Source organism: Plectropomus leopardus, chromosome 10 (assembly GCF_026936395.1).
Source record: "Plectropomus leopardus strain MGB_pleo_1.0 chromosome 10, ASM2693639v1, whole genome shotgun sequence".
NCBI classification, from domain to species: domain Eukaryota; kingdom Metazoa; phylum Chordata; class Actinopteri; order Perciformes; family Serranidae; genus Plectropomus; species Plectropomus leopardus.
In genome coordinates, this window is record NC_142185.1 from 32,946,288 (window position 1) to 32,972,638 (window position 26,351).

The window sequence follows — 26,351 nt, forward strand, 5'->3', positions numbered from 1 at the left end:
TTAGGGCTGTCTTACAAGCCCTAAAGCTGTGAAGATATTCTAAATACAGTGTAGGCTACACATAAAATGATATTGATTTTTTTCTTAGGTGGCTTAAAACAAATCTATGATGGCAGAGTTTGATTATATGTACGTGATGTGGCAGTTTTCTACCTCAAAGTTATTGTAAATATACAGTTATGATTGGGATTTGGTCAATATCATAGACTGTATAAACAACATAGGTTTATAGCAACTAGCTGAAAGGGGGCATATCTCCACATCTGCCGTGGCGGCAATGAATTGATTCTCCCCAAGTGCTTTTATACTGGTACAAGGACAGCAGTCCAATTAAATGGCGTAATTGAGCTATGACTGTAGCTCAAAATGTAAGTATATTGACTGATATGCATGTGCAGACAGACCAGCTTACCACAACAAACCCCAGAAAAACTCAAGATTACAATAAACACACAGATGACTTCATTCTCTACTCAGGACGCCATTTATCCACTATATCTTATTCTTTGAATGCAACATGCAATCCTTTAAAATATTCATTGCTCATATCATGTGAATAATTCTGTTGAAGAATATGCTTTGCCAACATATTTTGGGCTCATGTCTTTCCAATAACTGAACTGAATTAGGAGAGGAGGAGAGAAGATGCTGCATGTAACTGCATTAACATTTCATGAGATCAATCTAATCCTGTGTTCAGCGCTATATAAACAAGGCTCACTGCTCCATTTATTAGCTGCTTCAGCATGCATACACAAACACATACATCTGCCGTGGGAATACAATACCGATTACACCCTTTACTTTACAGCTTGTCAGCATACAGAAAGGCTCTGTTGTATTGAGGTTTATTTTGTAATTGAAAAAGGCCATAGTTGGAATGGAAATAAATATGCGTCCATCCACCTACACATACTTCATACTTGCTACGGTGAGGCATTATCAGCAGCATGAAGTGCCCTGCCTCTTCTGTAATAAAGAGCAAGGAATATATGCATTAATGTAGTGGGGATTCTTGCTGGAGAAAAGGCCTGATGCTAATAAATTCAAAGAGGTGGAATTCAATTAGGACTCCTAGACCCACAGCGAGCCAAATTTATGTTCAGTTTAGTTTTGCATTATATGAGGGAGAGCGTGCATGTGTTGACAGGCGGGATTTTTCAGGTAATGACTTTGTGCTTAATGCCATATTCTGCTGACTCATGAAGGCAGATGGCACCAGTCGGGGCACACCAGGAGCAGATGTGACCTCGACGCTCAGTCATCCGACTCAAAACCAGTCTGCTGCTCCTTGAAACATTGCCACAAGTGACAAAAGCTTTGGGGGCAACAATGTCCTCGAAAAGCTTCATACAGGGGATCCCAAAATCCATCAAGTCAAGGAAACCTCTAAAGGTAGATGAGGGACCCTCATTCAAGTAGACTTTAATTAAGAAATTCTAGCCAAAAATATTTGTCCTTAGATGTCATGTATTTTAACTTTGCATAACTTTGTTTAGTAATACTGGCCCTGAAGATGGAACACCTTGTTCATTCACAAATTAACTCACGATCTTTAATCCAACTTTTGATACTTCAGGGAAAAATTGACATTGAGGGCATAAAACCTACATTTTTAATTAAATAAGAAACATAACAAGGCTAAAACATTATAACAACTTTTATTTTTTTGGTTAGTAGCAGAGAACAGCAAAATGACAGAAGTAAACAACAATAGAGAAAGTGGCATTTGTTGTTAAGGGTAGACAAAAAGAGTTTGTTTGTATTTGGGACTCATATATGTCCTTCTTGGTCAATGAAACATGTATCACTTATTTATGTATTTAGGTTAATTTGCAATCTGTTATCATTATTATTGTTTTTGTCATTGTTTATTTTATTTTATTTGTCTGTGGGAATGTGCAACTGTACAAGGGGATAGATATTTGTACATTGATGTACATGTTCACACTTTAACTGCAAGAAAGTGCAGCTGGGACCGGTACAATACTGCGGAAAATGAGTTTTGAAATTGCTTCAAATATTCAGAATTTATACGTATCAATAAATTCATATTTTGAAAACACTAATACATGCATAAGTTGCCTTGGGTTGCACACTCTCATGCAAGGTGCACAACTGGGCAATTTTTATAGTTTAAGTACAAGATCAACAAACAAAGGATCCAAAATTAAGAACTCTGACCCATTTATCACTTTATCACTGGTATGAATATTTGAAATATAATATAAGCAACATTAGACAACTTTTAGTTGATTGTTTAGTCTCATGCATTGTACTGTGCTATAACAACACCAAAAAGGTCGCCTTAAATGTCTCAAACATTAACTTTTCATTCTAACCAGGTATGAAAATGCAGTAAACTATTTCACACCAATCTTGTATTAGATAAATGTCTTTGTAGTGTGCTGAAACTTGAAGTGAGCTGTCAGTGCTGGAATAAAGGACTACCAGCTATTACTGAATCTGCACTTTTTTTATGAAACAATGTGAAAAGGCCACACACCTGGGTACAGACCAATACAACAATGGACTTGGAATTTCAGCCTCTTACTCATTCGGTTGTCCAGCACACACACAGTAAGAGTGACTCAGAGAAGAAAAACTGCGCGGCATTATGCTTCTGAACTGCAGTCTCTGTGAATCAACCAAGCTCTTCCATCGCAGAACAAATGGTGGACCAGAGAAGCTAGTATGACTCACGACATAATGTTCAGTTCAGAAAGCACAAAGGCCATGAATGGCAGTCCATCAGCGGCTCGTCCACCGGATGAGCACAACTGTTGCGCATTCATCCCTACGGTAACGTCAGCCGGTGCGTCAGCACCAAAACTTCAACTCTGCAGTGAGCAGGAGGTCAGTGACTGTATGTGAAGGCATGAGTGGAGGCTGAACATGGGGAGAGAGCTGATGAGAAATTATAAGGTGCTGAAAAACAGATGAGGTGAGGAGATACACTGTAACAATACATGAAACGCCAAGAAAAACTACCATCCAGTAACGTCTTGTTGGAGCAAGACACAAAGTTCAGAGAGGACAGTTAAATGATTTTTCTACCAGTGTTTAAGACTTAAAACTATAACTTCTGCCTGGGAAGGACACTCCTCCCTCAGGTGGAATCACTTCAGTCAAATCAGAGGTATTAAATATTGCCTTCCTCCCTTTGTTTTGTCTTTTTCACCTCCGCCAATGCCATGCTATGTGCATCCTGTAAATTGAATTCCTCATTTGACATGTTTTTTCTTTGTTTACCTAACAATTCACACTATTTCTGTTGAAATATTTTATGTTATATTAATACTTTGTTTTCTCTTTGCAGAGCTAAAACCACACACTATAAAAGCACTAGAAAACTACCAAGAAATGAAAAAAGAAAATTGCTCAGCTGTTGAACTCTGAACTTGGTCTCTTGTCTCCTCCATGGTTCTCCAACACACTCAGGCAAATCCTGATAGTGCGCGTGTGTGGGAATGAATAAATAAATGTAATGCTAATAATTAATTACTGCAGTGTCAAAAGGCAAAATGTTGTTTCACCTGAATTATGTGCTGGTGCACCTAAATGAAAGAGTCAGTGCAACCATAGTAATACATTAATCTGGAGCCCTGCTAAAGAATGTGTGAAGCAAAAACATTTGTGCACTTTGTGTGAACCTTACACTAATAAAACCTTTTTTTTAAAAATACTTTGGTAAGATTATTTGGTTTGACGTACCCTGCGATTCTTTACGCAACAAGGTGGCTGTGAAAAGCGCACCTTTAAGACTGGAGGATCATTAAAACAAAAAAGGTTGGAGCCAAAACGTTGCATTAGGCCAAAGTCAACACAGTCCCTTTTGTGAAGGATTAATAATGGATTCATCATGCAAAGAGGATGAAGCCCTGCTTGCCATTTAATTATTACTCTTCCAAAACACAAATCCTAATCCGTGCTGTGCTTGTTTGTGCTTCGCTGTTCCCATTGATTTAGACAAGGCTACGTTTCTTACAAGTCTGCTCTAAATTTCCAGAAGAATGAGAGCAGAGCAGCACAGTGCTGTACTTCCTGTATGAGATCATCCTTCCCTCTGGTGGATCCCAGTTGGCCAACACTCAGGTGCCTGTCATCTGTTCAAAGTGTGTCATTCTGGCCTTGGTGGCCCTCGTCCTTGGCAGGGCTGACCGTTCTCACGCTGTGATATGCGTTCTGCTCTCTCCCTCCCTCTGTCCACCATGAGCTCGCAGCTGGAGCTTCGATTTGGACCCGGCCCATTTGAGATGGTGGTGAAATATGCCAAATAGCACAATGCTTCTCTACAGAGCCTGGCACCGGATCCCTGTGTCCTGCAGTGATGAACCCGGCTCGCTCTAGCTCCCCTGGCAGGAATCTGGCTCAGTATCAATTTCTGCTTAGCATTAGCACACTCTCTAGCATGTTGGAGTTGTTGGCAAAGGAAGAGAGAGAAGATACCGTACTCTCGTAGACAAAAACAGTAACCGAGTCAAAAAGTAAACAGTAAAAAAAAAAAGGACACGTATATGGAGTGTATTTGAAGAGAAATGTGGACCCCAAAACTTCTGACAATTCCTTTAGAGTTTGGTTTCTCTTCCTCTCGATCCGCCCAGTCTTCGATTCCGGATAAGCTTGAGAGAGATAGTGAACGCTGCGCTAAACATGAGGTGTCAAAGGGGAGTATCTGCCTTCCTCACTGTTTCCTGTTTCATGATACATTCTTTCCTCTCTGGTGAGGACGACGGTTCATGCAGTTGATGGGTTGACAGGTAGAAAAAAATTAAATAAAGTAAGTGGAACTGCACACCAGGAGGGTCAGGAAGAACAACACGCTCACGTCCGACCACTGAAGAGCAGAGCAAGCTGTGCTTTGAGAAAACAATTCTCGCAGGAGTGTTGGGAGTTTTTAACATTTGTTTAATGTAAACATTACCATAGTGTGGGCTGGAGAGGGCCGTGCTCCTCAATGTGTGTGGAGTTTAAAAAAAAACCTCAATAAATAATGATTTAAAATGAAACAGTATTTTAGATATTACTACATACTGAACCGAAATAAGATTTTGGTACCCACTGAAACGTATCGGTAGCACAGAGTGTCGATAACTGTGTCAAGTACGGCTGCGACTAATTATTACCAGAATGAATTAACTGATTAATGGCTTGGTCTGTGAAATGTCAGAAAATTGCTTTTGATTAAGTAATTACCATCACATTTTCCTAAAGTTCAAGTTGACATTTTCAAATTGCTTGTTTGGTCAATTTTCAGTTATGTTAAGTGGATAATTAGGTTTGTGAAACTTGAAACTAGAGAAAATTTGGCATTTTTGCTTGAAAGAGAGACTGAGAGACAGAAAAAGGAATACATCGCCTGCAACATAACTTTAAATTCAAGAGGAAAACTTTCCTGCATGCCTCCATGGTCAATGGTAAATCCAAAAAAGACAAACATTCTGAAAGGAATTCTTCATCCACAAAATGACCATTTGGACAATATCAGTTATTACAGTTATATCAGTTATCACAATCAGTTATTCACAGCATGCTATGTTGAATTCGCGAAGAAAACTTTGTTTTTCTTTACAGTTGTAAAATACATAATCCGGAAAAGTTTCACTGGCTCAAACTACAAGCTGTTCTTCTGCATTTTCATATTGCCCACAAACCATACCACCACTGCAGACAGAAACAATATAGAGCTGGATTATCCGCCTCTATCTCTCAAATGTCTCCTCCTCCATTTCTGAGATATGAGGATGAGTAAATGTGTAAAAGGGGCCATAAAAGTGTTTTTGCAGAACATTATGATGTGTAAGTGAAGCTGTCCTTTGACTTTTTGGATATAAAATGTCATCATATTATCAGGATATTAGACATTGTTGTGAAATTTTGCTATAAATAGCGTGTGAGATATGGAGTTACGGCGTTCTTGAGATATCGCATTCACAAGAATGGGGCGGATGCAAGGTCACAGTGACCTTGATCTTTGACCTATGAACACCAAAATCTAATCAGTTGGTCCTTGAATCCAAGTGAATGTTTGTGGTTCTCACATTCGCACAAATGGGACGGAAGTATGGACGCACAGATGTAAGGACGTAGGGACGTTTGGTTATGCTCACCAGCCCGGAGGCATAATGAGTAACAGAAACTGAAAGATACAGATACGACATTAAGCATTATCCGTTGGAGGGCATTCAGGATGAAATGGACACATAAGGGAGAAGTGAAAAGTGAGAATGTAAATGTTATAAAGAGATGTAACACATTAAATCCAAAGCTTCAATAGCTCCAATAAGCTTGTGGCCTCGTGTCAAATTGCTCCTGTACAATAGAACAAGTGGAACAAGGCCATTCAAACGGCGGTGGAAAAGCCATAAATTGTGCAGATGGATGGGAGCAGAGACATTCTTGGAGGAGTAAATTGCTCTGCCTTTTTAACTGCTGTCAGAAAAATCCTTGTACAAAAGCGGCCGTAATGTTGAAAAAGACAGGGAGTCGATGGGTGTGATGGAGGGAGGAGAAGTCCTACAGTGTGTTTCTAAAAAGATGGTCCCATTACTTACCCACAGTTGACCCAGGCGATAGTCCCTTGGCCCTTGACTGTCTGGGCCACATCTGATAGCAGTTTCAGGTGGGAGTCCCCTGATGTAGCTGCAGACACAGAGAATAAACCGCGGTCAGCCTTGTCACCAAAACCGTTCAATGGCTCAGGACAACCCAGAGCTTGGAGACACAGAGGACACTGTCATGTCAGAGACAGCGAAGTGGAATTGAGTTACAGTGCAGCTCGGTGACTTACTAAAGCACCAACTGCCGAAGAAAGAGATCACTGAGTTTGGGATGGAGGAGGGTTTTCTAATACCTTTCACTGGATGAGTTCTGGAAGGAGGTTTAAGTTACATCAGCTTTCAACATCTTACAATAGTGTGACTAAGCAGGGGATGGGGGGATTATGCAGCGGCACAAAGACTCTGCTGAAGCTGAGCAACTTTTCAGCAAACAGGAGAAGCACAGCAGGTATGTTTAGGTGAACTAACTGCAGGGCCTTCCACAAACCAGCGTACATGAGGTAAATAAAGGTCACGCCTGCCCACTTACTCTTCGCCACACAAGTTAATTCAAGATGTTTCAATCCTACTTTAATCTTTGTCAGATCAAAATGTTTAAAAAGATGAAACCACAGTTATATTTATAACATAGTGCACACCGATAGACTGACAAGCTCTATGGTGACAACTATCTGAACCACTCAGGGTGGTAAAACAACTGATAGCTATTCAATAAATTACAAAAAAAAAACATACAAAAAGTACAAAGGCAGAGAAAAACAGTGATATCAAGGCCATATTATAAAACATCAAATAATAACTCATTTAATTAAAACACCTTGAACCCATCGCAATGAAACCCTATGCAACCTCGTTAAATTAGCCAACTAGTTGTTATTCTGCAGATTTCAATTGGGATTTCATTATTGGATTACAAATTTCAACTGATGGCACTTGCTACAAAATTTAGGTATACTCACCACTGCTGCTTTTGAGAAGATGATAATAAAGACTGTGCCAACAGTGCCGCAACAGCCGCAGCTGCAGCCGCAGCCGCAGCCACAGCCGCAGCCACAGCCGCAGCCACAGCCGCAGCCACAGCCGCAGCTGATGTACTTGAAGGAGTTTTTTCAACACAAAGACAGTCAAAGATTCAGCATTTAGGTTTAATTTGATGCACAATGGTAAAATGTAGCCAAACTTTAGACATGTTGGCACGTTCAGCCATCCTCGCAAGCAACTGACCACCAGATTTCCTACCTATTGACTGACAATTCAGTTGTACTCAAAAACTTTACTGGACAATCGATGTATGCGGACCAGTGACAGGACTTAAATGATGTGACTTCACTTGAGATGTAATGTAACATAGGACCTGTGGCAGTATCTATAAGCTCAAACATTCTCTTATTTACGGGTTTGGAAAAAGGAAAACTGAACCAGGTCCTAAACAGAACCGGGTTTCAATCCCTATCCCTTGTAAACTGAGCATAAATGAGCCTTACAGTCATACAAGTTTGCTGTTTGACAGTTTTACAAGCCACTTCTACTCCCCCCTAGTTGGTTCAGGATGGCACTTATTGTGGCAGACCCTTTGAATGAACACGGAAACTGAGTGGAAGTGTGTAGGGAGAGGGTGTAGGGGTCTGTTTGGGAAAGGCAGAGATACTGCCCGCTGTGTGCTGCTTACTACAACATCCTGAGCTGAGAGGAACATCAAGAGTGAGCTCATTCATGAGCAACATGGAGAGTTCACGACCACTGGAGACTTGCACAATCTACTTTATCAGAGAGAAAAAATGGCTGAGCTGTACAGTTTTGCTTTCTGTGTTTGGAAAGAGGAGAAAGTATCGTGTAATAAACTGCACCAGCTACAACAACAGCACACAGTGATATTACTGATTTTCATCAGATATGGCAAGCAAAGTAGATTCCTGCGAGTAAAGTAAACAAAGTGTAATATTCTAGTCCTTGTGTAACACAATACATCATTTTTATTCTCCCCCCCCAAAAAAAACCAAACAAATTTATTCACTATGTAAAGAAAGCAATTCCTTTCAATGCTCCAGGGCAAGTCTATATTTAGATTTAGGGGCGCTGACATGTTTCCCCAGGGTCCTGCCTCGCTCCGGGTTGCTAACAAAAACATTTGGGAAGTCAGTGTCAGTTTATTACCATGTATGGAGCAGATAGTTGCTGGTGGATTTTTCTAATAAGCTGTTAAAGTTTGATGGCCGCTAACCAAAGGAGAACTCTACAGGGATGTGACTGACTGCAGAGGGTTAGAGGCTGGTGACGAGACAGAAACGGGGCGAGACTCAAGAGGGGGAATGGATTTGACGTGGCTTGGAGATAATTGATGGCTGAGGATGACATTAAACTAACTAGGCTCAAACCTGCATGAGGACAAGAACCTTTGGTGACTTTTAAGAGCGTGAAGCCGCAGCCAGTGATCAGTGTTTGGTGTAACACGTTACAAAAGTAATGTATTATAAAAGTAAGACTTAAAAAGAAACATGTTACAGTAATAATTTACTTTTTAGCAGTAACAAAGCAATGTAACGCTATACCAACAGGATTTGGGGAAATACTATTACATTTACAATGTCACGTAACATGCTGTCACCCATAATAAATGTTTTTGACATCATTTTTCATTTATCCAAACTGATCCACTCTGTGTCCCTTCCACCAGTGCACCACCAGAAAAAAAACACCCCCTGAAGAGTTTTGGTCATTGTAGGCTTCGTTATAGAAGGGTGCCAGTGATCAGTACATCGGGGCAACGCTTTACCATGTGCATTATTATGTTAAGTGTGTTAACATTTACAACATTGGCAACATGTCGTGTTCTGCATTTGCATCTTGAGTCTGCTTGAAAGCAGCTAGGATACAGATTTGGGCTAGCATGCTGGATATTCTTCCATTCATTCCTACAAGAGCGGTGCCACAATGACACATCGTCCTCTTCCCCTTCGCTTAGCTTCCGTGCTGATGTTGTGGGACTCTACTTAAATCATCGGAAGAGGATGGTGGCTGGGAGGTGACATTTTTTATTTAAAGTAAATATGAAATACTACAATTTAAAGCTGTATGTCCCTCACCTGAGCCAAAATTTAAAAAAAAAACCCTCCCTCCTCAGTGCTTAATGTTTTTTTCAAAAATGCCTTTGAGCAAAGACATGAGCACATTATGAAAAATTTCTTAATGTTTAAACCATTGGTTATTTTTCTTTAACGTTTTGTGTTTTTTCTTAACGTTTAGCATTTAAAACGTGTAGAGGCCACACCCCTTGTAACCTCTGCGTGTGGATGCATGAATGATTCAGACCCGCGCTCTGGAGGAGAGCCCTCATTGGTCTGTACAATGTCGCTCACCACTGGATTTAAACGTTAATGAACTATAATAAACCTGATCTTCTGTGTTTTGATATGCTTCTTTGAAACAGCTGCTATGAAACAACATGACCCTCTTACATTTTATAGTGTTTAGTTGCACTTGGTGAAAGTCATGCAAAAGTAGTGTAACGCATTACTCTAGACAGAACAATACTGTAATGTAACTTAATACTTTCAAATGAATGTAACTACTAATACAATCAGAGCCACGGCTCGATATGTGGAAGCTCATCAATGACCTAATGGAGGCTAATGTAGGCCTTGAATTGAAAATTACAAAACAAATAAATCTGAGGCTGCGGGGCTCTGTGTGTCCTCTGCTGCTCATTGACGCATGGGAGGGTCTTTTAAATGGGAAAATTAGTAATATCAAGCAGCTCCATCTACAAGCCTGCTGAGCGTATTCCTCTCCTTCTCAGAAATATGCAAATGAAAATGGAATTAAAATCTACTGGGGTGCATTAAGGGTTCCCTAATGGTTGAAAGAAAATGCTGCTTTATAACTCTGTTTGACTGCATGAAGTGTTTTATTTTTTATTTAACGACTACTCTCTAATTCTATAAGATAAGCATTTCCCAGTTCATTACTGAGAGAGACCACTGCGATCATCCCTTTACAGCAGGCTGCAGGCTAAATTGCACCAGACATTCATTCCAAATAGATCTTAAGATACTTTGGTAAAATGGTTTTTAATTTATTGTATCAGATTTGGGCAAAGTGCTCCTGTGTGATTGCACTTTCTTATAACAGAGGGTGACCATACGAATTCTAATTATTTTGGTGTGTTAATGCTGCAATATTACAAAACTTTCAAGTGTTCAAGCAAAAGTTATGGCATTCAAATGAGGACTATTAACTGCAATTGAGTCAATTGCCGGTTCGGTCCAGACGGTCAGTTTCATTTTATATAAACCGGCCATACCACACTGACGAGCTGCAACCCCGCTCGTCTAAATGAGTACAAGAGCCAAAGAGAGAGCCCAACTTATCACTCATGAGTGGGAAATGGCCAACTTAGTTCATCCAACTCACCTTCTCTGTTTTCCCCTCTAGCAAAAGTAAACCTTTCCACAACAGCCACCTCTGTCTTAAGTGAAAGGGTTTTTTTAACAGCAGGGGACATTGTGAATGTCCAGAATGCATTCATTGCATAGTTTCTGTTTTGCATTTATACCCCACCTTAGAAATAATAAGGGATTCTTTAATTTGATGTAGAAAATAAGAGAAAATGCAGTATTTTGTATATTTTTTGTTTGAAATAATTAATAGAATATTTTTCAGTCATAATTTTTCTGTAATCATTTTTTGTATTTATTAAAAAAATATCTTGAGAAAATCATATCATGAACCCAGTGTCGTATCGAATCGTGAGTTGAGTGAATCGTTACATCCCTAATGCCTATTATTTTTTTGTTATTTCGCTACGTTGATGTGGATTATTAAGACAATCACGCTTTAAATGCACTTACTAATCTACACCCCACATCTTACATCTGTAACTTCTAAATTAGGAAGTTGGAGCAATACGAGAAAGTGAAAAGGCTCCGATAAGTGTTTTTGTGCATCATCTTCTGTTGTCACACATGATTTGTTCATTAAAAAACATCTAAAGGCATTAGTGGTGACTGCTGCTTACTTTGAAAATGACTCACCTTCTCTGGTTATTATAAAAGGATTTTAATTTTCTGTAATTATGCACTTGTACAAGTACATAATGACATTGGCACTAAAAGCATACCTCCCACTTCAAGAAATAAAAGCATCAAAGTTTTGATGTAAAAATAAAATAACTAAATGTAGATATAGTTAAAGGGGATATTTTTTCTATTTGTTTGCCATATTTGCTGTATGTCTATGAAATAAATGTGATATTTAATAAAACATAAAATGTTACTTGGTTTTCCTGCACTCCACAATGACCTCTACAGTGACAAGCTGTTTGAGAGTCATTGAGATAACAAGCTTTATTCATGAGCCCTTACAATGATGGTCTGGCAGGATTGCTGCCCCTGTCTCCTCATCCAGAAATTTATGCTGCTGCATATAAAACCATATGTAGTAGCATCAAATATTTGAAAAAAATCACCACAACTAAACAAACGTTTTTCTTGATATCACCCCTTTAAACCAGGTATACAGTCAGATAAAATCTACAGCCTGATGATGACTGGGTGTGTGTCTTTTCTAACCTGTCTTGGTGTAGACCACCAGAACGTTGGTTCTCGTCCTGAGCAGCTTCTTGAAGTCTTTGTGGTCGCTGACCTTCTCTATGAGAGGAGACACCTTCGCCGCCTCCAGCAGTGGCAGCAGCCAAACCTGGTGAAAAAAACATGCATACAAACACAACTATTACATAATATTCTGTGTGATGGAAAAAGGTAAATCATTGACAGCTGGCATTGGATATCTGTCAAATTTGTGTTATTTATTTTCATATACTTTGACCAAATAGCTCCCGATTTAAACAGATGGTTCTGATTTTTTTTTTCCACTTCAAAAAATCCGAATTATCCCTTTAAACCAAAGTTATGTCAAATTTAAAGATTAGTATTTAGGCCAAGTTATACTTACAAATTCTACTCGCCATATTTTTATTTATCTAGTATTTTCATAGTCCCCAGAGAATAATTCATAATAGATTTGAGGACCCTCTGACCTTTTGCCTCAGGTCATGTAATTGCATATTTATGCTCCCCTGTTTCTATTTCACTGTGAACTTAACTCTAGCGCAATGCTAAGGACAAGCTTTACATTTTTAGCCAAGTTTCTGTTAGAAGTTGCCAGTATATGCTGTTCATTCTGCCCAACAGATTTATGCTGTCAGTTTAATAAACTTTAAGGGGCCACTGCCAGGGTTCAGATTTTAAGACTTGTTATAAAATTAATGTTGCAAGCTATGTAGGGAATAAATATATCAGTTAAGTGAAATGAGTGTAATGCAGAGAGGCAGAGCTACAATCTTATAACTCTGCAGCAGTCCGTGGCACTCTGAATCAGAGCGTCAATGAGGCAGGCAGCAGGGGCTGAGGGCTCCGGCTGCTCCTCTTATCTCTTCTCTGAGACTTATTACTGCCATAAACAAAATAAAAACTTTTAACTTGATATTTACACCAAAGTATTATGAAAGCTTCAACACTGCTTTTACATAGTTACTGATTCATTTACAGCTACTGTAGCACAAACAAGGCAGGATGCTGCCTCCACTATAAACCTGCAACAGGTGGGCACATCTGCCTCGTTAGTCAGAATGGCTCCTTCGACTTTCACTGGTAGCTGGGCTAATGGCGTGAAACACCTAATATGGAAAACAAAGCCCATATTGAGAGGCTTGCGCTTTAATCAAACACGACAAAAAAAGAAGAAAAACAAGACTGATTACACTCAAGCCATACGAAGTTAATTCCATGCATTCTAATCGTCTCTGTGCCATCACCATTCATTAAAAAGCTCTTCGTTTCTGCCTACGGAGAACTAAATTAGACACCAAACATCGTCTGCTCGCTCAGCGGATCCTGCCTGATGAGTGATATCACCTGGAATGAAAACAAGCACCTGTCAGGCTCATTTTCTAAATTTAATTCCCAACTGGGGGCGAGTCTGATAGGAATCTTAAGACAGAGCACTTTTCACATTAGTAAATTTACATGAAGATACCAGAAGGGCTTAGAAACAGACAGCTTAAGTGGCCAGTTACGCACACATACTATATATTTGAAGGAAATGATCTGTCTTTGTAAGTACAATTTGTGTTTGTTTTGTCACTTGAAATCAGTGTGAGTCCGATTAGGTCGATGTGATGACAAGATAAACACAAGCTGTGTCAGTATTCATTTTTGGGGTCCATGGAAACCACACAGTGGAGGGTGGGCTAATTAGAGGCTGGCTAGGTGACACTTTTCTGCAAAGGTGGGCATTTAGTGGTTATGAGAGCAAGAAGCCAGGGGCAAGATTAGGAAGGGAAGAGAGGAGATGGCAGGCTGTCATACTTAAACAAGTAAGATAGGAAATGTGATGCCCGACGGCCGCCTGGAAGGATTAAATGCAAACTGAACAGAATCCTTACCTAATAGCTCACTCTCCTTAAATGTTTAAACATTTACTACATTTGTCCTTCTTATACCAACAATGATAACCTAAAGTGACAAAAGCATCCTGCCTTACGTGGTACCAATCAGTGATGGACAGTAGCAAAGTACATTTACTTAAATACTGGGCTTAAGTTTCGAGTATCTGTACTTTACTTCTGTTTTTTATTATTATTATTATTATTATTTTGGCTGCACAACATTTGAAAGACAAATATAGTACTTTTGACTCTAGTTTAGAATCCTTCAGGCACTAAGCCATTCAAAGTGTTTTGCAAATTCATTAAATACAGTACATTAAGAAAACATTAAAACTACATTAAAGCACTAGTAGACAACTTAAGGGCAAAAGCAAAACAATAAAAAAATGAATACTGATAATAATAATAATAATAAATAAATAAATGTTATTGGAAACCCACAGTAAACAATAATGTTTTAAGCGCTGATTGAAACGAGTTAACAGTTTCAGCAGACCTTAGGTAATCAGGGAGTTTGTTCAACAGGTGGGGAAGCATATAAACTGAAGGCTCCTTACTTGTTACATTTTTTTTATTATTTGGGGCCTTTGGGCCTTATTTTGCCTTTGTTGACAGGATAGCTCAAGCGTGAAAAAGGGGAGAGAGAGGTTGCCAGTGTCTCCGCCAGTGTCCGCTCCGCTCCCATTCTCCGCTGATGTCTCCAAATGTGTGCTCTGCTATCATCCTCCGCCGCTGTCCCCGCCAGTGTCAGCTCCGCTCTCATCCTTCGCCCGTGTCTCCATCACTGTCTGCTCTACTCTCATCTTCAACCAATGTCTCTGAATGTCCGCTCCGTCTCATTCTCCCTCTGTGTTTCCAACGGTGTTTCCAAATGTCCTCTCTGATCTCATACTCTGCCGGTATCTCTAACTGTCCGCTCCACTCTCTTTCTGCGCTGGTGTCCGCTCTGCTCTCATCCTCCGCCGGTGTCTCCGATTGTCCGCTCCGCTCTCATCCTCCGCTGGTGTCTCAGATTGTTCGCTCCATTCTCATTGTCCGACAGGTGACTCCAATCTCTTCTAGGGCACCAAAATGTGTCGATTCAGCCCTGATACTGTCATTAATTAGCATGCTCGCAGCTTACAGTAACTGCTGAACACCGGTGTAAGCGGCTGCCGTCTCCCCCCTCCCTCCTTCTGTTCCATGCGTGCGATGGGGACATGATGAGAGGAAACACTGGACGCGGTTTGTGTTCAGGTGTAGTGAGTTTCCAGCTCAGTTATGCTGAAAGAATAAACTGATATTTGATGTTTGATTCCTTCCTTCCAACTTCCAATTTGGTGATAAAGCTCTGCAATGACAATAAAGGCACCAAATGTCCACGGACAGTTGATGCTTCTAGTGCAACACTGGCTCTCGCCTTTGGAATCCATTATAACTGTTGTAAATTCAACATGCATGCAGCTGCTATCTTCTGCAAGAGATCACTTAACAGACAATACAGAGTCACCTTACAATATGTCAGAAGGTTTAATGCTTCAGGGAAAAACTTTTTGATGCCTAAATTTGGACCAAGCATGCCAGATATTTAGTCTTTATTCTACTGACATTTTCATCAAGGGATTATTTAGTTTAACATAGATGAAGATCTGCTTGCATGACATTTATGTTTGCAAAATGCTGTTTTTACACAAACGACTCCCTCAGACAGATAAACAGGGAGTCCTCTACAGTCACAGCCTATCAGAGCATTGATAGTGTTTCAAACAGTCAACTGTGGACTGCAAACAGTATCGAACACAGTAAAGTGACTGACTTGTTTGTAATGCATGAATCTGAAAACCACCACAGGTAATTATTTAGCTGCGTTAAAGTGCAAACACACACATTTCTAAGTACTTTCTGGAGCGTTAAATGCACTGGCTTAAACCTCCACCTACATGTCGATGCAGCTGACACTGACGCTGTCGTCGAGTCAACACTGCTGATGGCGGCGTTACTTTGTGATTCCTCTACCAGCTAAAGCATGTGTCATCTTCTAGTGACAAACGTACAATGATAGAAATAACTAACTGTGCTGACAGTTTCCAAACAAAGCATCACAAATGGCAGGCCAATTCAAAGGCAGCATTACTGCACTGCTGACGACTTCAGCTGCAATTTTATTACAATGAAGCACGCACACAGGCAGCCAAAATAGCAAAAATGAATGAAGCAGTGTTTTGTAGAGCGCATTCAGTGGATGTGAAGGGTGGAAGTAACAAAACTTAAAAGATAATAAAAATTGTTGTGACGAGAACACGATTTATTTCATGGTCTTTGAGTTATCTCTTGGTGCTCCCTTCCTTTCTGCTTGCCTTGTACAATAAACGGCAATTCTTCAACTTGAACTGCAAAATGATAACTGCGAGCAAGCAATGATAAACTACAGAGCACGACTCAATTTTTATCAGATTGCAGTAGTCATAATCGAAACATGTCTAGTTATCTCTCAGTACTTCAGTTCACATGCAGTTTCATCAGATGGATTCTCTGAAACTTTTCCTCTTTTAATGAGACCGCAGGATTCATAACTCTGAGCTCAGGACATGTACTGTACATATAACCAGATTCCAAAACACCAATAATAACAAAATGCAATGATTTGTAAATATTTTTTTGACCTACAGTATATGCAATTGAATTAGGGTTCCTGCAGCTCAAGGTAAGGTAGACTTAAGAATTCTTCACTGTGTTAAAGACCATTTTTCTAATAACCAAAGTTGAAGGACAATTTTAATTTTCCCAAATATTTATAATGGCAGAAAAAATGACTGAAGAAAACAAGTTAGATGCTCTATGTTAAATGTTGAAAAAAACAACAACAACAAAAACAACAACATTTTTTTAGAGTGGATCACATGGAAGACAATGAACATATATTATCATAATAGTCTATTTTGTTTACCAATCGAAGTGGAGATTATCTGGCGCTTCTGGACAGTTTTCTGGGTGATTTTGTGTTTCTCAATCTGCATGTGAGATTCCACTATTTGAAATCGCATCATGACAGGTTTAAGAAAAGGAACTTATTAAATTTCTTAGATTATTTCATTTTGAGGTTTTACAATGCAACATCAGAAAAAAAGGTTTTCGGGAACCCTGAAAGTAATACTGTACAAAAACCAAGATATTTAAAAGGCAAACAGATCAACTTAATAGTTTTTGGTAAATATGTACTCAGTCTGAATTTGATTCTGGCAAAATGTTCCAAAAATGTTAGGACATGGACATGTTTACCACTGTGTTACATCACCTTTTCTTTTAACAACACCCAGTAAGCACTTGGCAAACTGGGGACAATAATTGTTGAAGTTCTGAGTGTGAAATTTCTCAAGATCTTCAAAAACTTTAAGACTGTGTGAAATCCAACATGAACACTGTGAGACATTAGTTTCTTCATACAGGAAGTGTCTTTTAGCTGGCATTGCACAAAAAACCCTCCTCCAAGTATTAAATAAAATTTAGTTGGCGTTTTTTAGTACTTTTTTCCAGGGTCATTCCCCTTTGTTGCACATAATTTGTATGGATTCAAATGTTACAATTTCTTTATCTGAGTAGTTTTATTGAGTTAACACCAGTATCACCAATATACCAATTGTTTATGTGAATATCTGCATCAAAACTATGTTTAATTAAACAAAAAATGTTTTGGCTTGTTGAAAAATTATTTCACCCTCTGCATGTCAAAAGGATTTGCAAATCACTGCATTCTGTTCCTATATAGGTTTTACACAGCGTCACCCCTTTTCTTTTTAAATAAAATTGGGGTTGTTAATGATAATTGTACAATAAAATCTTTTAAAAATTTACCTTTTTAATTCTTTGTTACAAAATTTGAGCAAATCCATCTAAATGCAAAAACACCCCTCCATTAAGTACATTTTTCTCACTGATGACAATTATAGATACTCATTCAAAACCTCACATTCAGTGCTATTTATAGGCTGCAGCTCTGGGGCCTCATTGTATATTGTGTTCTACTTAACGCTCTTGCAATTCATCAAACCTGCACAATGGATCAACATGGAGAGGAGGGCTACAAATGGAGAAAGACAAAATGAGCATATTCCTGAACTCAGTCTCAGTGATGATAATGAAGGTCCGTTTCTATGGATTCCAGGAAAAAGAGGTCATCGTGTCCTCTTGAAAAAAATAATAAAACATCTAACAAATGGCACATTTTGACTGAAGTTTCTTACATCCAATCCCTGAACTCATTTTCACACTACAATCTTGGAAAATGGTGTCTGTGGGAAATGCGTAGATGCAGCTTCATGTTCAACCATGAGGGCACGATTATCCATTAATTCTATCAAATAACTGACCCTAATCGTTATCGTCACTGAGTACGATTCCACATCCATGCATGGTTTCTGACACTGAATCCATCATGCACTCTTCGCTTTGCTGTGAACCATTAAAGAGAACCTGCCTTAAATGGAACACAAGGTGCAGCTGCAACTTGTAAGCAGCGCATAACCTGAAATTAATAGTTCGCTTGCAATCGCATGATTCTTTATGGAGGGCAGGAAGTGGTAAATCCATGTCCTGCATGAATTAGAAATAGTGGCCACATAAATAGGTTATATGAATCTGCAGGCAGCAGGTAACATCATAAAATTAAAACCCCTTTACAGACAGACACTCTAGTGTTAAACATCACACCCGTCATATCTTCTTTCATCCTGGGATGCCGCAATGAAAGAATGATGCTGCCGTAGGTTGGTTCTGTATAAAAAAGCAGGGGCGGTAAAAAGGGGGGACTTTGTTGCGGCCCTGTAGCGCAAATCTCTGTGTAAAAGCAATTTGTGGGTTAGATCCACCTCTCGCTGGTCGACAGTGAGATGACCAAAAGCCAAACTCGAGGCTTCAAAGCTACAAACTAATGGGTGATTACACAGTAACCAACTCTATTATTTATACAGTGTAAAATACAGACATGATCTTTGTTACAAATTACCTCGTCCTCCAGACCTCCTCACACGGCGTTACACAGCGAGCTGATGAAAAGCATACAAGAGTCGAGTGGACTATAATTTTTTTCAATGCGGTTGAGCCATGAGTGAATCAACTGCTGTCTTGTTTTTAGCTGGATGAGTAAATGTGCCTGTAGCTGTGTTTTAACTCTGTACTCATATTACATTAGCAAACTTTAGCTACCATTTTTACCAACTAGGTAAACCATTCCAAAAGCTCTGTTGAAACAACTTTAAACATCTGGGTTATGGCTAAAACCAGGAAAAGTTGTCCCATCATATTGTAATTGCAATGCAATAAACTCAAGGCATGTTAACGCTTGAAATTAGTTGACTCCAGACTAAAGGTGGAAGTGTTTGATCCTCATTTGCTGCTGTTTTTCAGAGATAATTTAATTACTTAGGGCTATGTTTTGTGGAATTAAAAGTAGCCCTGTTTTTATTCATTTTTTTTTCAATTTGATCAAATGGAGCAACAGTAAACAGTGCAAATCATAGACATTTGTACAGTGTTGGTCGTCTTTGCCTCCGGTTACCCTCCTTGTGGACATTGCACCAATTAATATGTCACAGGCAAAAAAGCAATGTTATAAAACAGACAGTTCTGTTCCTTGGTTTTGATTGGCGGATCTGCACTCAAAGCTATTGTAAATTACCCCAAAACACACAACTGTGACCGCATTACAACTGTATTACTGCATCAATTAACTATTTTTCCAAAATGTCAAGATTTTGTTGTGAATTTCTATTAACTGTTATATATTATACACCTTCCACTGTCTAGATTTGTTCATAAGGGCTCGTATGAATATTCAGTTTGATTTAGTGTGGGTTATATACTCCAGTTTTAGTTTGACTTGAGGACAGCATCTCTGCTTCCACGACCTCTGCCCCCCGTCTCAGCCGGCGGGTGACCGACACAAAGAAACCCCACTAATAACTATCAATCACTGAGCCGTGTACCCTGACACCTCCCTAGGCTTCACTCACTCTGCCAACACTGTAAGAGGAATTATAATGGTGCTGCCCTCGTACCTTCCCAACCCTGTCTCTCCCTATTATCACTACCTCCTCAACTCACACTACAGCGAGACAGCCTCACTGGTACAAAAAAGATCAATGGAGATGAGACACGAGGAGAGCAGAAAGGTTTGATGTAACGAACATTTCTAACAGTTACACACTTATCTGGCTCTATGATAGAAGAACAAGAGAACAGTACACTAGAGTCATGAGCCACTGGTTTAACAGCAGTTCAATTCTTCAAACTGGTGATTCAATTCAAGGGCAATAGGGCTTGGCACAAAAAAAAACAGTACCAAGTGTTATTGACACCTCTCCAGTGAAACAACACCTGCATTCGATCCTTATTGTAAACAGATCTAGAAAAAAAAGACTATTCAGTTTATTGTAACAAGTGATAGGCCATCGCAGAGCAGTGATTTTGGCAGAGTTGGCAGTACACATGCCAAGATGCCACCAAAACAATCAAACGTATGGCTCGACTACAAACCACTCCATTCACATGACAGGTATCAAATGAAAAAGAAAAAAAGGTATCCAATTGAGGTCTTTCTTGGCATTGGTATCACTTCGAGTGTACTGGTACTGGTACCAGTATCATAATTTGTTTTTTAAAAAAACCCACCCCTAAAGAGACAATTTTATTAAAGAAGTACTTCACCCATTTAAAGAGGGTCATCATATAAACCTAGGCAGTCTATGCAGTAGAAAGACGCAAGTACTTTTAAAATGGGCGCAACACAGATAAAGAAAAAAAGAGAATAAAGGGCTGTGGCATTGGCTTTTGCTCAAAAGTTAGAAAACCTACAACTATGAGAATGCACTGTGCCGTACCAGACCTATAGTTGGTCCTGCCGGTGGATGACGCAATGCAACCTCTTCTGTTCAACAAAATGGCAGCTGGCCACTTCTCGGATTACATTTAACCATGATACGCACAGAAGATCTATACAATCAGTACAGTTTGAAGGTGGACACCCAAGATTAGCATTATCAATTCTTTAACTGATCAAATGTCTCACCCTCTGTTCCTGAGTTATGACACTAAATAATGGCCAAAGAGGTCATGATGTCACAGTTAAATGACCTTTGATCTTTCGAATATAAACTGTCATAACATCAGAATTTTATCCCATTAGACATTTGTATTTTGTCCTAAGTAGCGTATAAATTCTTGAGTTATGGCCAAAAACCTGTTTTGTGAGGTCACAGTGACCATTGACCACCAATTTCTAATCAGTTCATCCTTAAATCTGGTACAAAATAGCTACAATTGGCTGTGAGGCGGGACCAGCATTGGTATTTATTCATCTATAAAGCTTTAAGACAGATGCTTTCTCCCTATATTTCATCCCTTTTAACTATAAACTTGGTACTTCAGTCACAGACTAGCTTGCTGCTCCACATTTCCCAAATCAAAACTGAACTAGGAAAAAAAAATCACTCTCTGTCAGTGCACCTTTTACATGGAATAATCTGAAAAGGAACTTAAACTTGGACAGTCTTTCACCATTAGGACTTTTCAAATGCCTTATTTTACATCTTGTTTTAATTGAGTGTACATGTTTTTAACTCTACTTCCACACCTTGACATGTTTGCTATGCTGTATTTTTTACCCAAATTTAAGTAAAAGGTATTGTTAAGATATTGCAAGAATGGTCTGGACAACCCAAAACACATAATACGTCTCGCCATGAAAACTGAAAATTATAACCTTCATAAATGTAGGATTCATTGCATGATTATTAGACTGCATTACTTTCAGCTATGTGTACTTACTAAACTGGGTGTCTACAGAAATACTGATGTATCTTAAAGACAAAATCATATCATATATTGACCTGTCAATATATTGATGAGGCTCACAACACCAAAGGCAAGAGTTAATCAAAAATCACCCCCATCAAATCCACAGTGCGTAAAGCCTGAGATCTGTCCAAACACCACAAAAGCTGCCAGCTCTCTGTGACGTCGGCCACGAACAATAACACAACAGCTTAAATGTCAACCGGCACGTACCAAGTGTGACCTCTCAGAAAAAAAAAAAAAATCCATTATCATAATTATAATCTACCTGAAATTCTTTCATCATCGATCATATCACAACCACGCATGTGACAGTGTGATTTTAAGACTCAGACTCAATACTCTGAAGAAATCCATTAGTGCTTCATACATCGACCGCCCTTATCTGCCATAAAGGTAAGTCCCGTCACACTGCTGTAAAAAATGTGGCGCTCACTAAACAGCAGGTGCTCAGCCTACGAGCCCACACCCTCCATCTGGTGTGACAAATCTGCTTAAAAAATGGCATCCAGTTCTGAGGGCAGAACTGAATCAGCAAAAAAATCACAACAGTGTTTGTCAAGCACTTGCCTTGAGTTTCATGGGACTAATGAGCCAGTCAGGTGTGTGCTAGTGTGTGTGTGTGTGTGTGTGTGTGTGTGTGTGTGTGTGTGTGTGTGTGTGTTAACTGGCCTATTGTAAACGAAGCTAAGCAGCATCCGATAACACACAGAGCACCGAGTTAGAGCAGTCTTATGAGTACAGAAGCAATCAATTAGCAGCTTTAGCAACTATTACATTTCAGCTATTAGCGATGGAAGTCAGAGGAGGGACTCAGCCTATTAACACGCTGTCAAGACTGCTTATCAAAACTTTTTCTGGTTCCAACCAAAAGACATGAAATGGAAAAAACAAAACAAAAACAAAGCTCAAATACTGAAGATGTCATTGAATATCTAGTCAGATCTTTAGTCTTGTTTATTCATTCTTTAATCATATTTTTACTGTTTTAAATCATGACTTTTTCAACTACAGTTGCAAATTGTAAGCACTTTTCTTAATCCATTATTTGTGTAATTGACGATTAAATAATCGTCAATTGCTTATTATCTTCCCTATCATACAACTATTTGTTTTAACTGATATTCGAGAAGTTTGACCTCTTTTGTTAAATAAATGTTTTAATATTATTGCTCGTTGCTAAAAGTATGCACTTTGTCAACTTTTGAGGATAAAATCATTTTTAGGAAAGCCAATTATATACAGTTGATCAATTTTGGGGGAACTGAACAAGCTCATGGATAGCAAATGCAACTTGATTCACTGTTCATAAAGACATTTAGATGGGTTTCAGTTTTTCTGTGTGCAATATGATGGTAATCCTCTGTGTTGAGATTGTCCTGGATTAGCCCAATTAATGCATTTCTTTGGGCTCAGCAGCTCCCAAGTAAATGCAGTATTAATACTTTGTACTGACTAACCAATAAACAAGTAACTTGATTCGAAAGAGAAATAATAAAAACAATCATCAATAAAGGCAAAAGGCCGCAGCCCTTTTATACTTGCATACCATGTAAACTGTTTGCCAGACTGTGTTTAAAGAGGGAAAATAAATAAATTTCCCTAAAACAAATCAATTTCTTTCAGATAAACAGCTTTCAGGAGGTAGAATCAATTTTGGGGGGAGACAAATCAATACGGACCACTCCCCCTCTGGCTGCTAAGCCACGCTTATTTTGTGAATCTGTAGACAAAATGTCACAGTTTGGGTCACACATATTGATTATTCTGGCCTAAAAAAACAGAGACAACATTTTGTGTTTAGCAATCATGGGCAACTGATAAACTGTTAATTTTGTGTGTGTGTCTGTGGAGGAACTTTGTATTCAATTGTTTTGACACGCAGGTACTAGTGCGCACACACACACACACACACACACACACAAAAGTAACACACACCTATAGCTAACACCTATAACCTACAACCTAACATGCTCAGAGACAATACAGTTAAGAAGTCAAAGAAACAAAATAAAAACAAAATTAGGCAAATTTACATCAATATATGTCATTATTACGCCACCACAACGCACCATGCCACACCGAACCAATAAACGCCCCCGCTCGTGCAAGCTCGCGTGTTTGACAATATGGCGCCCACTTTCTGTTCACAACCTTGGAGTACAGCTAAACGGGGCAATAAAATAGGTTCCTAAAAACATTTCAGGTAAGAAATAGGGAATACCACAACATAATCTTGCTTTCTGTTTGATCAGCATTGCCTAGTTTTACAGTTTTATCTGAATTCGGTCTTAGTCTGACAAACAGAGAGAGAGAGAGAGAGAGAGAGAGAGAGAGAGAGAGAGAGAGAGAGAGAGAGAGAGAGAGAGAGAGAGAGAGAGAGAGAGAGAGAGAGAAAGACGGGCGGATGTCTCTTAACTCGCTTCCACACTCCTTGTGTCCATTAGGGAAAGAAATTGAGAACCGGTTCCAGTTGAGAACCAGGTCTATATTGTCAGATCCACTGAAATTGGATGCTTTTGAGGTTATTAGTTTGTTTTATCAGTGCTGGTAACCCATGCATCTACACTGCTGGAAATGTTCAACAAAAAGAAGTCATGGCGAAGAGGAAGAAATGGTCTTGAGTGCGGCTTCATTTCACAAAGAAACATGACAACAGTGCCAGTGCCAAGCAATGTCTGCAAAATTATCATTTCCAGTAAAGGTGACAACATCAGCAATATGCTAAAACATCTCCTGCACAAAATGGGCTTAAATTCCAGGAATGCCATGTATATTTGACACTGTGTGCACGGCCATGTCCGTTACAGAGGGTAAATATCTGATGCTAACATAACATTTACACCATGAAAGCAGGCTTGGAAGTTTTTTTCTTTGACTAAGAAAAATATTTATACAGTAAAGCTTTTGCACGCCTAAGTTACACGCATGGCTTTCTTCTTCTCACCAGAGATAGTAAATCAGCTGCATCGAACCTGAAAACCCTGGTAGGCCTACTTTTATCCACACAGAAAATCTATCAGGAGTCAATTAGAGAATCAACAAAGAATCGGACCAAAAGGCAAAATGGATAATTGCATTGGTATCAATAAAATCTTGTCAATTCCCATTCCTAGCATGGTGGCGGGCAAACAAAAATGTGGAAGCACAATCTGTAGTCCGAGGAAAAGCCCCTGAGCCAGCGAGTTAAGAAGGGAGATCTGGGTGCTGGCAAGATGTAGGGAAGTTTACGCGTATTTACACATACTGCTCACACTGTTTTCTAAATTGCTGGTTGAAAATCGGCAAAGCATTTCTCTTTTCTTTTTAAACATTTGGTCAATATATTTATTTACACTTGACATGTGCAATGTAATTATAGCCACTCAGGCCGAAATTTATTTTATTCTGCTATTTTACTGTTTACTTACTTTATTGCTCCGTTTTTTCTCCAGTGCATGTTTAGTATATTGCTTTATATATTTATTTTTTTTTACTGATGCCTCTCATTTGCACTATCCCCTTTGCCGATGTAGTAGTGTAAATTTTGTCACTATGGGACAAAAAAAGGATAATCATACCTTAATAAAGTGTTTAAAAACTGTGTAAAAAAAAAAGAGCATCGCAAAATCCAAGAGCCCAACGTGACATCTTCAAATTGCTGTTTTGTCTGTTCAAAGCCTAAAAATGAAATGATAATTATAATTGACATATTTTTTAGAGTCTAACTAAACAATCAATGAAATTATTGTTTTAAAATTTATCAAAATTACTTGTATATTCAGATTCTATTGCTACAGACTACAATTCATGCTCATCATATTTATTTACATGGTTGCATTTGACTGTAAAGGATTAACAACCAAATATTAAATAGGATGACTTCTCACTTTGGTTCCCTAAATTGTGGTGCTATGCATAAAACAATTCCTACACAGACCATCTGTTGCGGTAGTAACACTTAATGAATTACAGCTGCTAGTCAGCACTTTAACCTCATAGTAACAACTGCATTTCGAATCCGGTGAGCTGCGGCACGGTGCCAAGTTATCAAATGGTGTGTCCAAATTTATAGAGCTAGTGTGCACTGTGCATACACACACCCCAACTCCACCCTTGTTTGCAAAGGCTGCTGTGCAACAGGACAATGTGCAGGAAAAGGCCTGCTTTTATTCTCAGTTGTCAGTCAATTGGATATCTCATAAATTGGCAACTGGATGTATAGATTGAGATATATTGTACATATTTGTAGTCTTTTTTATATTTTTATTGGAACATTAATCCCATATTTATGTCTCTTGATGTTTGCAATACTACTTTTTACTTTTTATTTTACTTTCTCTTCAAATGTTTACATTGTGCACTAACACACCAAAGAAAATCCTTGTCCTTGGATCCATTTCAAGACTCCAAGAATAACTACATAAGTGTACACAGTGTATTTGATTCGTCATCAGTGAGTTATTCCAACACCGAGTCCAACCCTCCTCATGCCAACCAGCCTGTGCATTGGGTTTTGGCGAACATAATTTATTTTGGAT

General features: G+C 39.0%; 1 protein-coding gene across 1 annotated transcript in view; it reads right to left on the bottom strand.

The window, feature by feature from the left end:
• pdia5 (protein disulfide isomerase family A, member 5) overlaps positions 1-26,351 on the bottom strand; it is an 81,843-nt gene that overhangs the window by 53,000 nt on the left and 2,492 nt on the right. Inside the window, exons 2-3 of the mRNA XM_042494233.2 lie at positions 12,128-12,254; positions 6,555-6,642 (exon numbers count right to left, since the gene is read on the bottom strand). Coding sequence (XP_042350167.2) covers positions 6,555-6,642; positions 12,128-12,254 — 215 coding nt within the window. The remainder of the gene's footprint in view (positions 1-6,554; positions 6,643-12,127; positions 12,255-26,351) is intronic.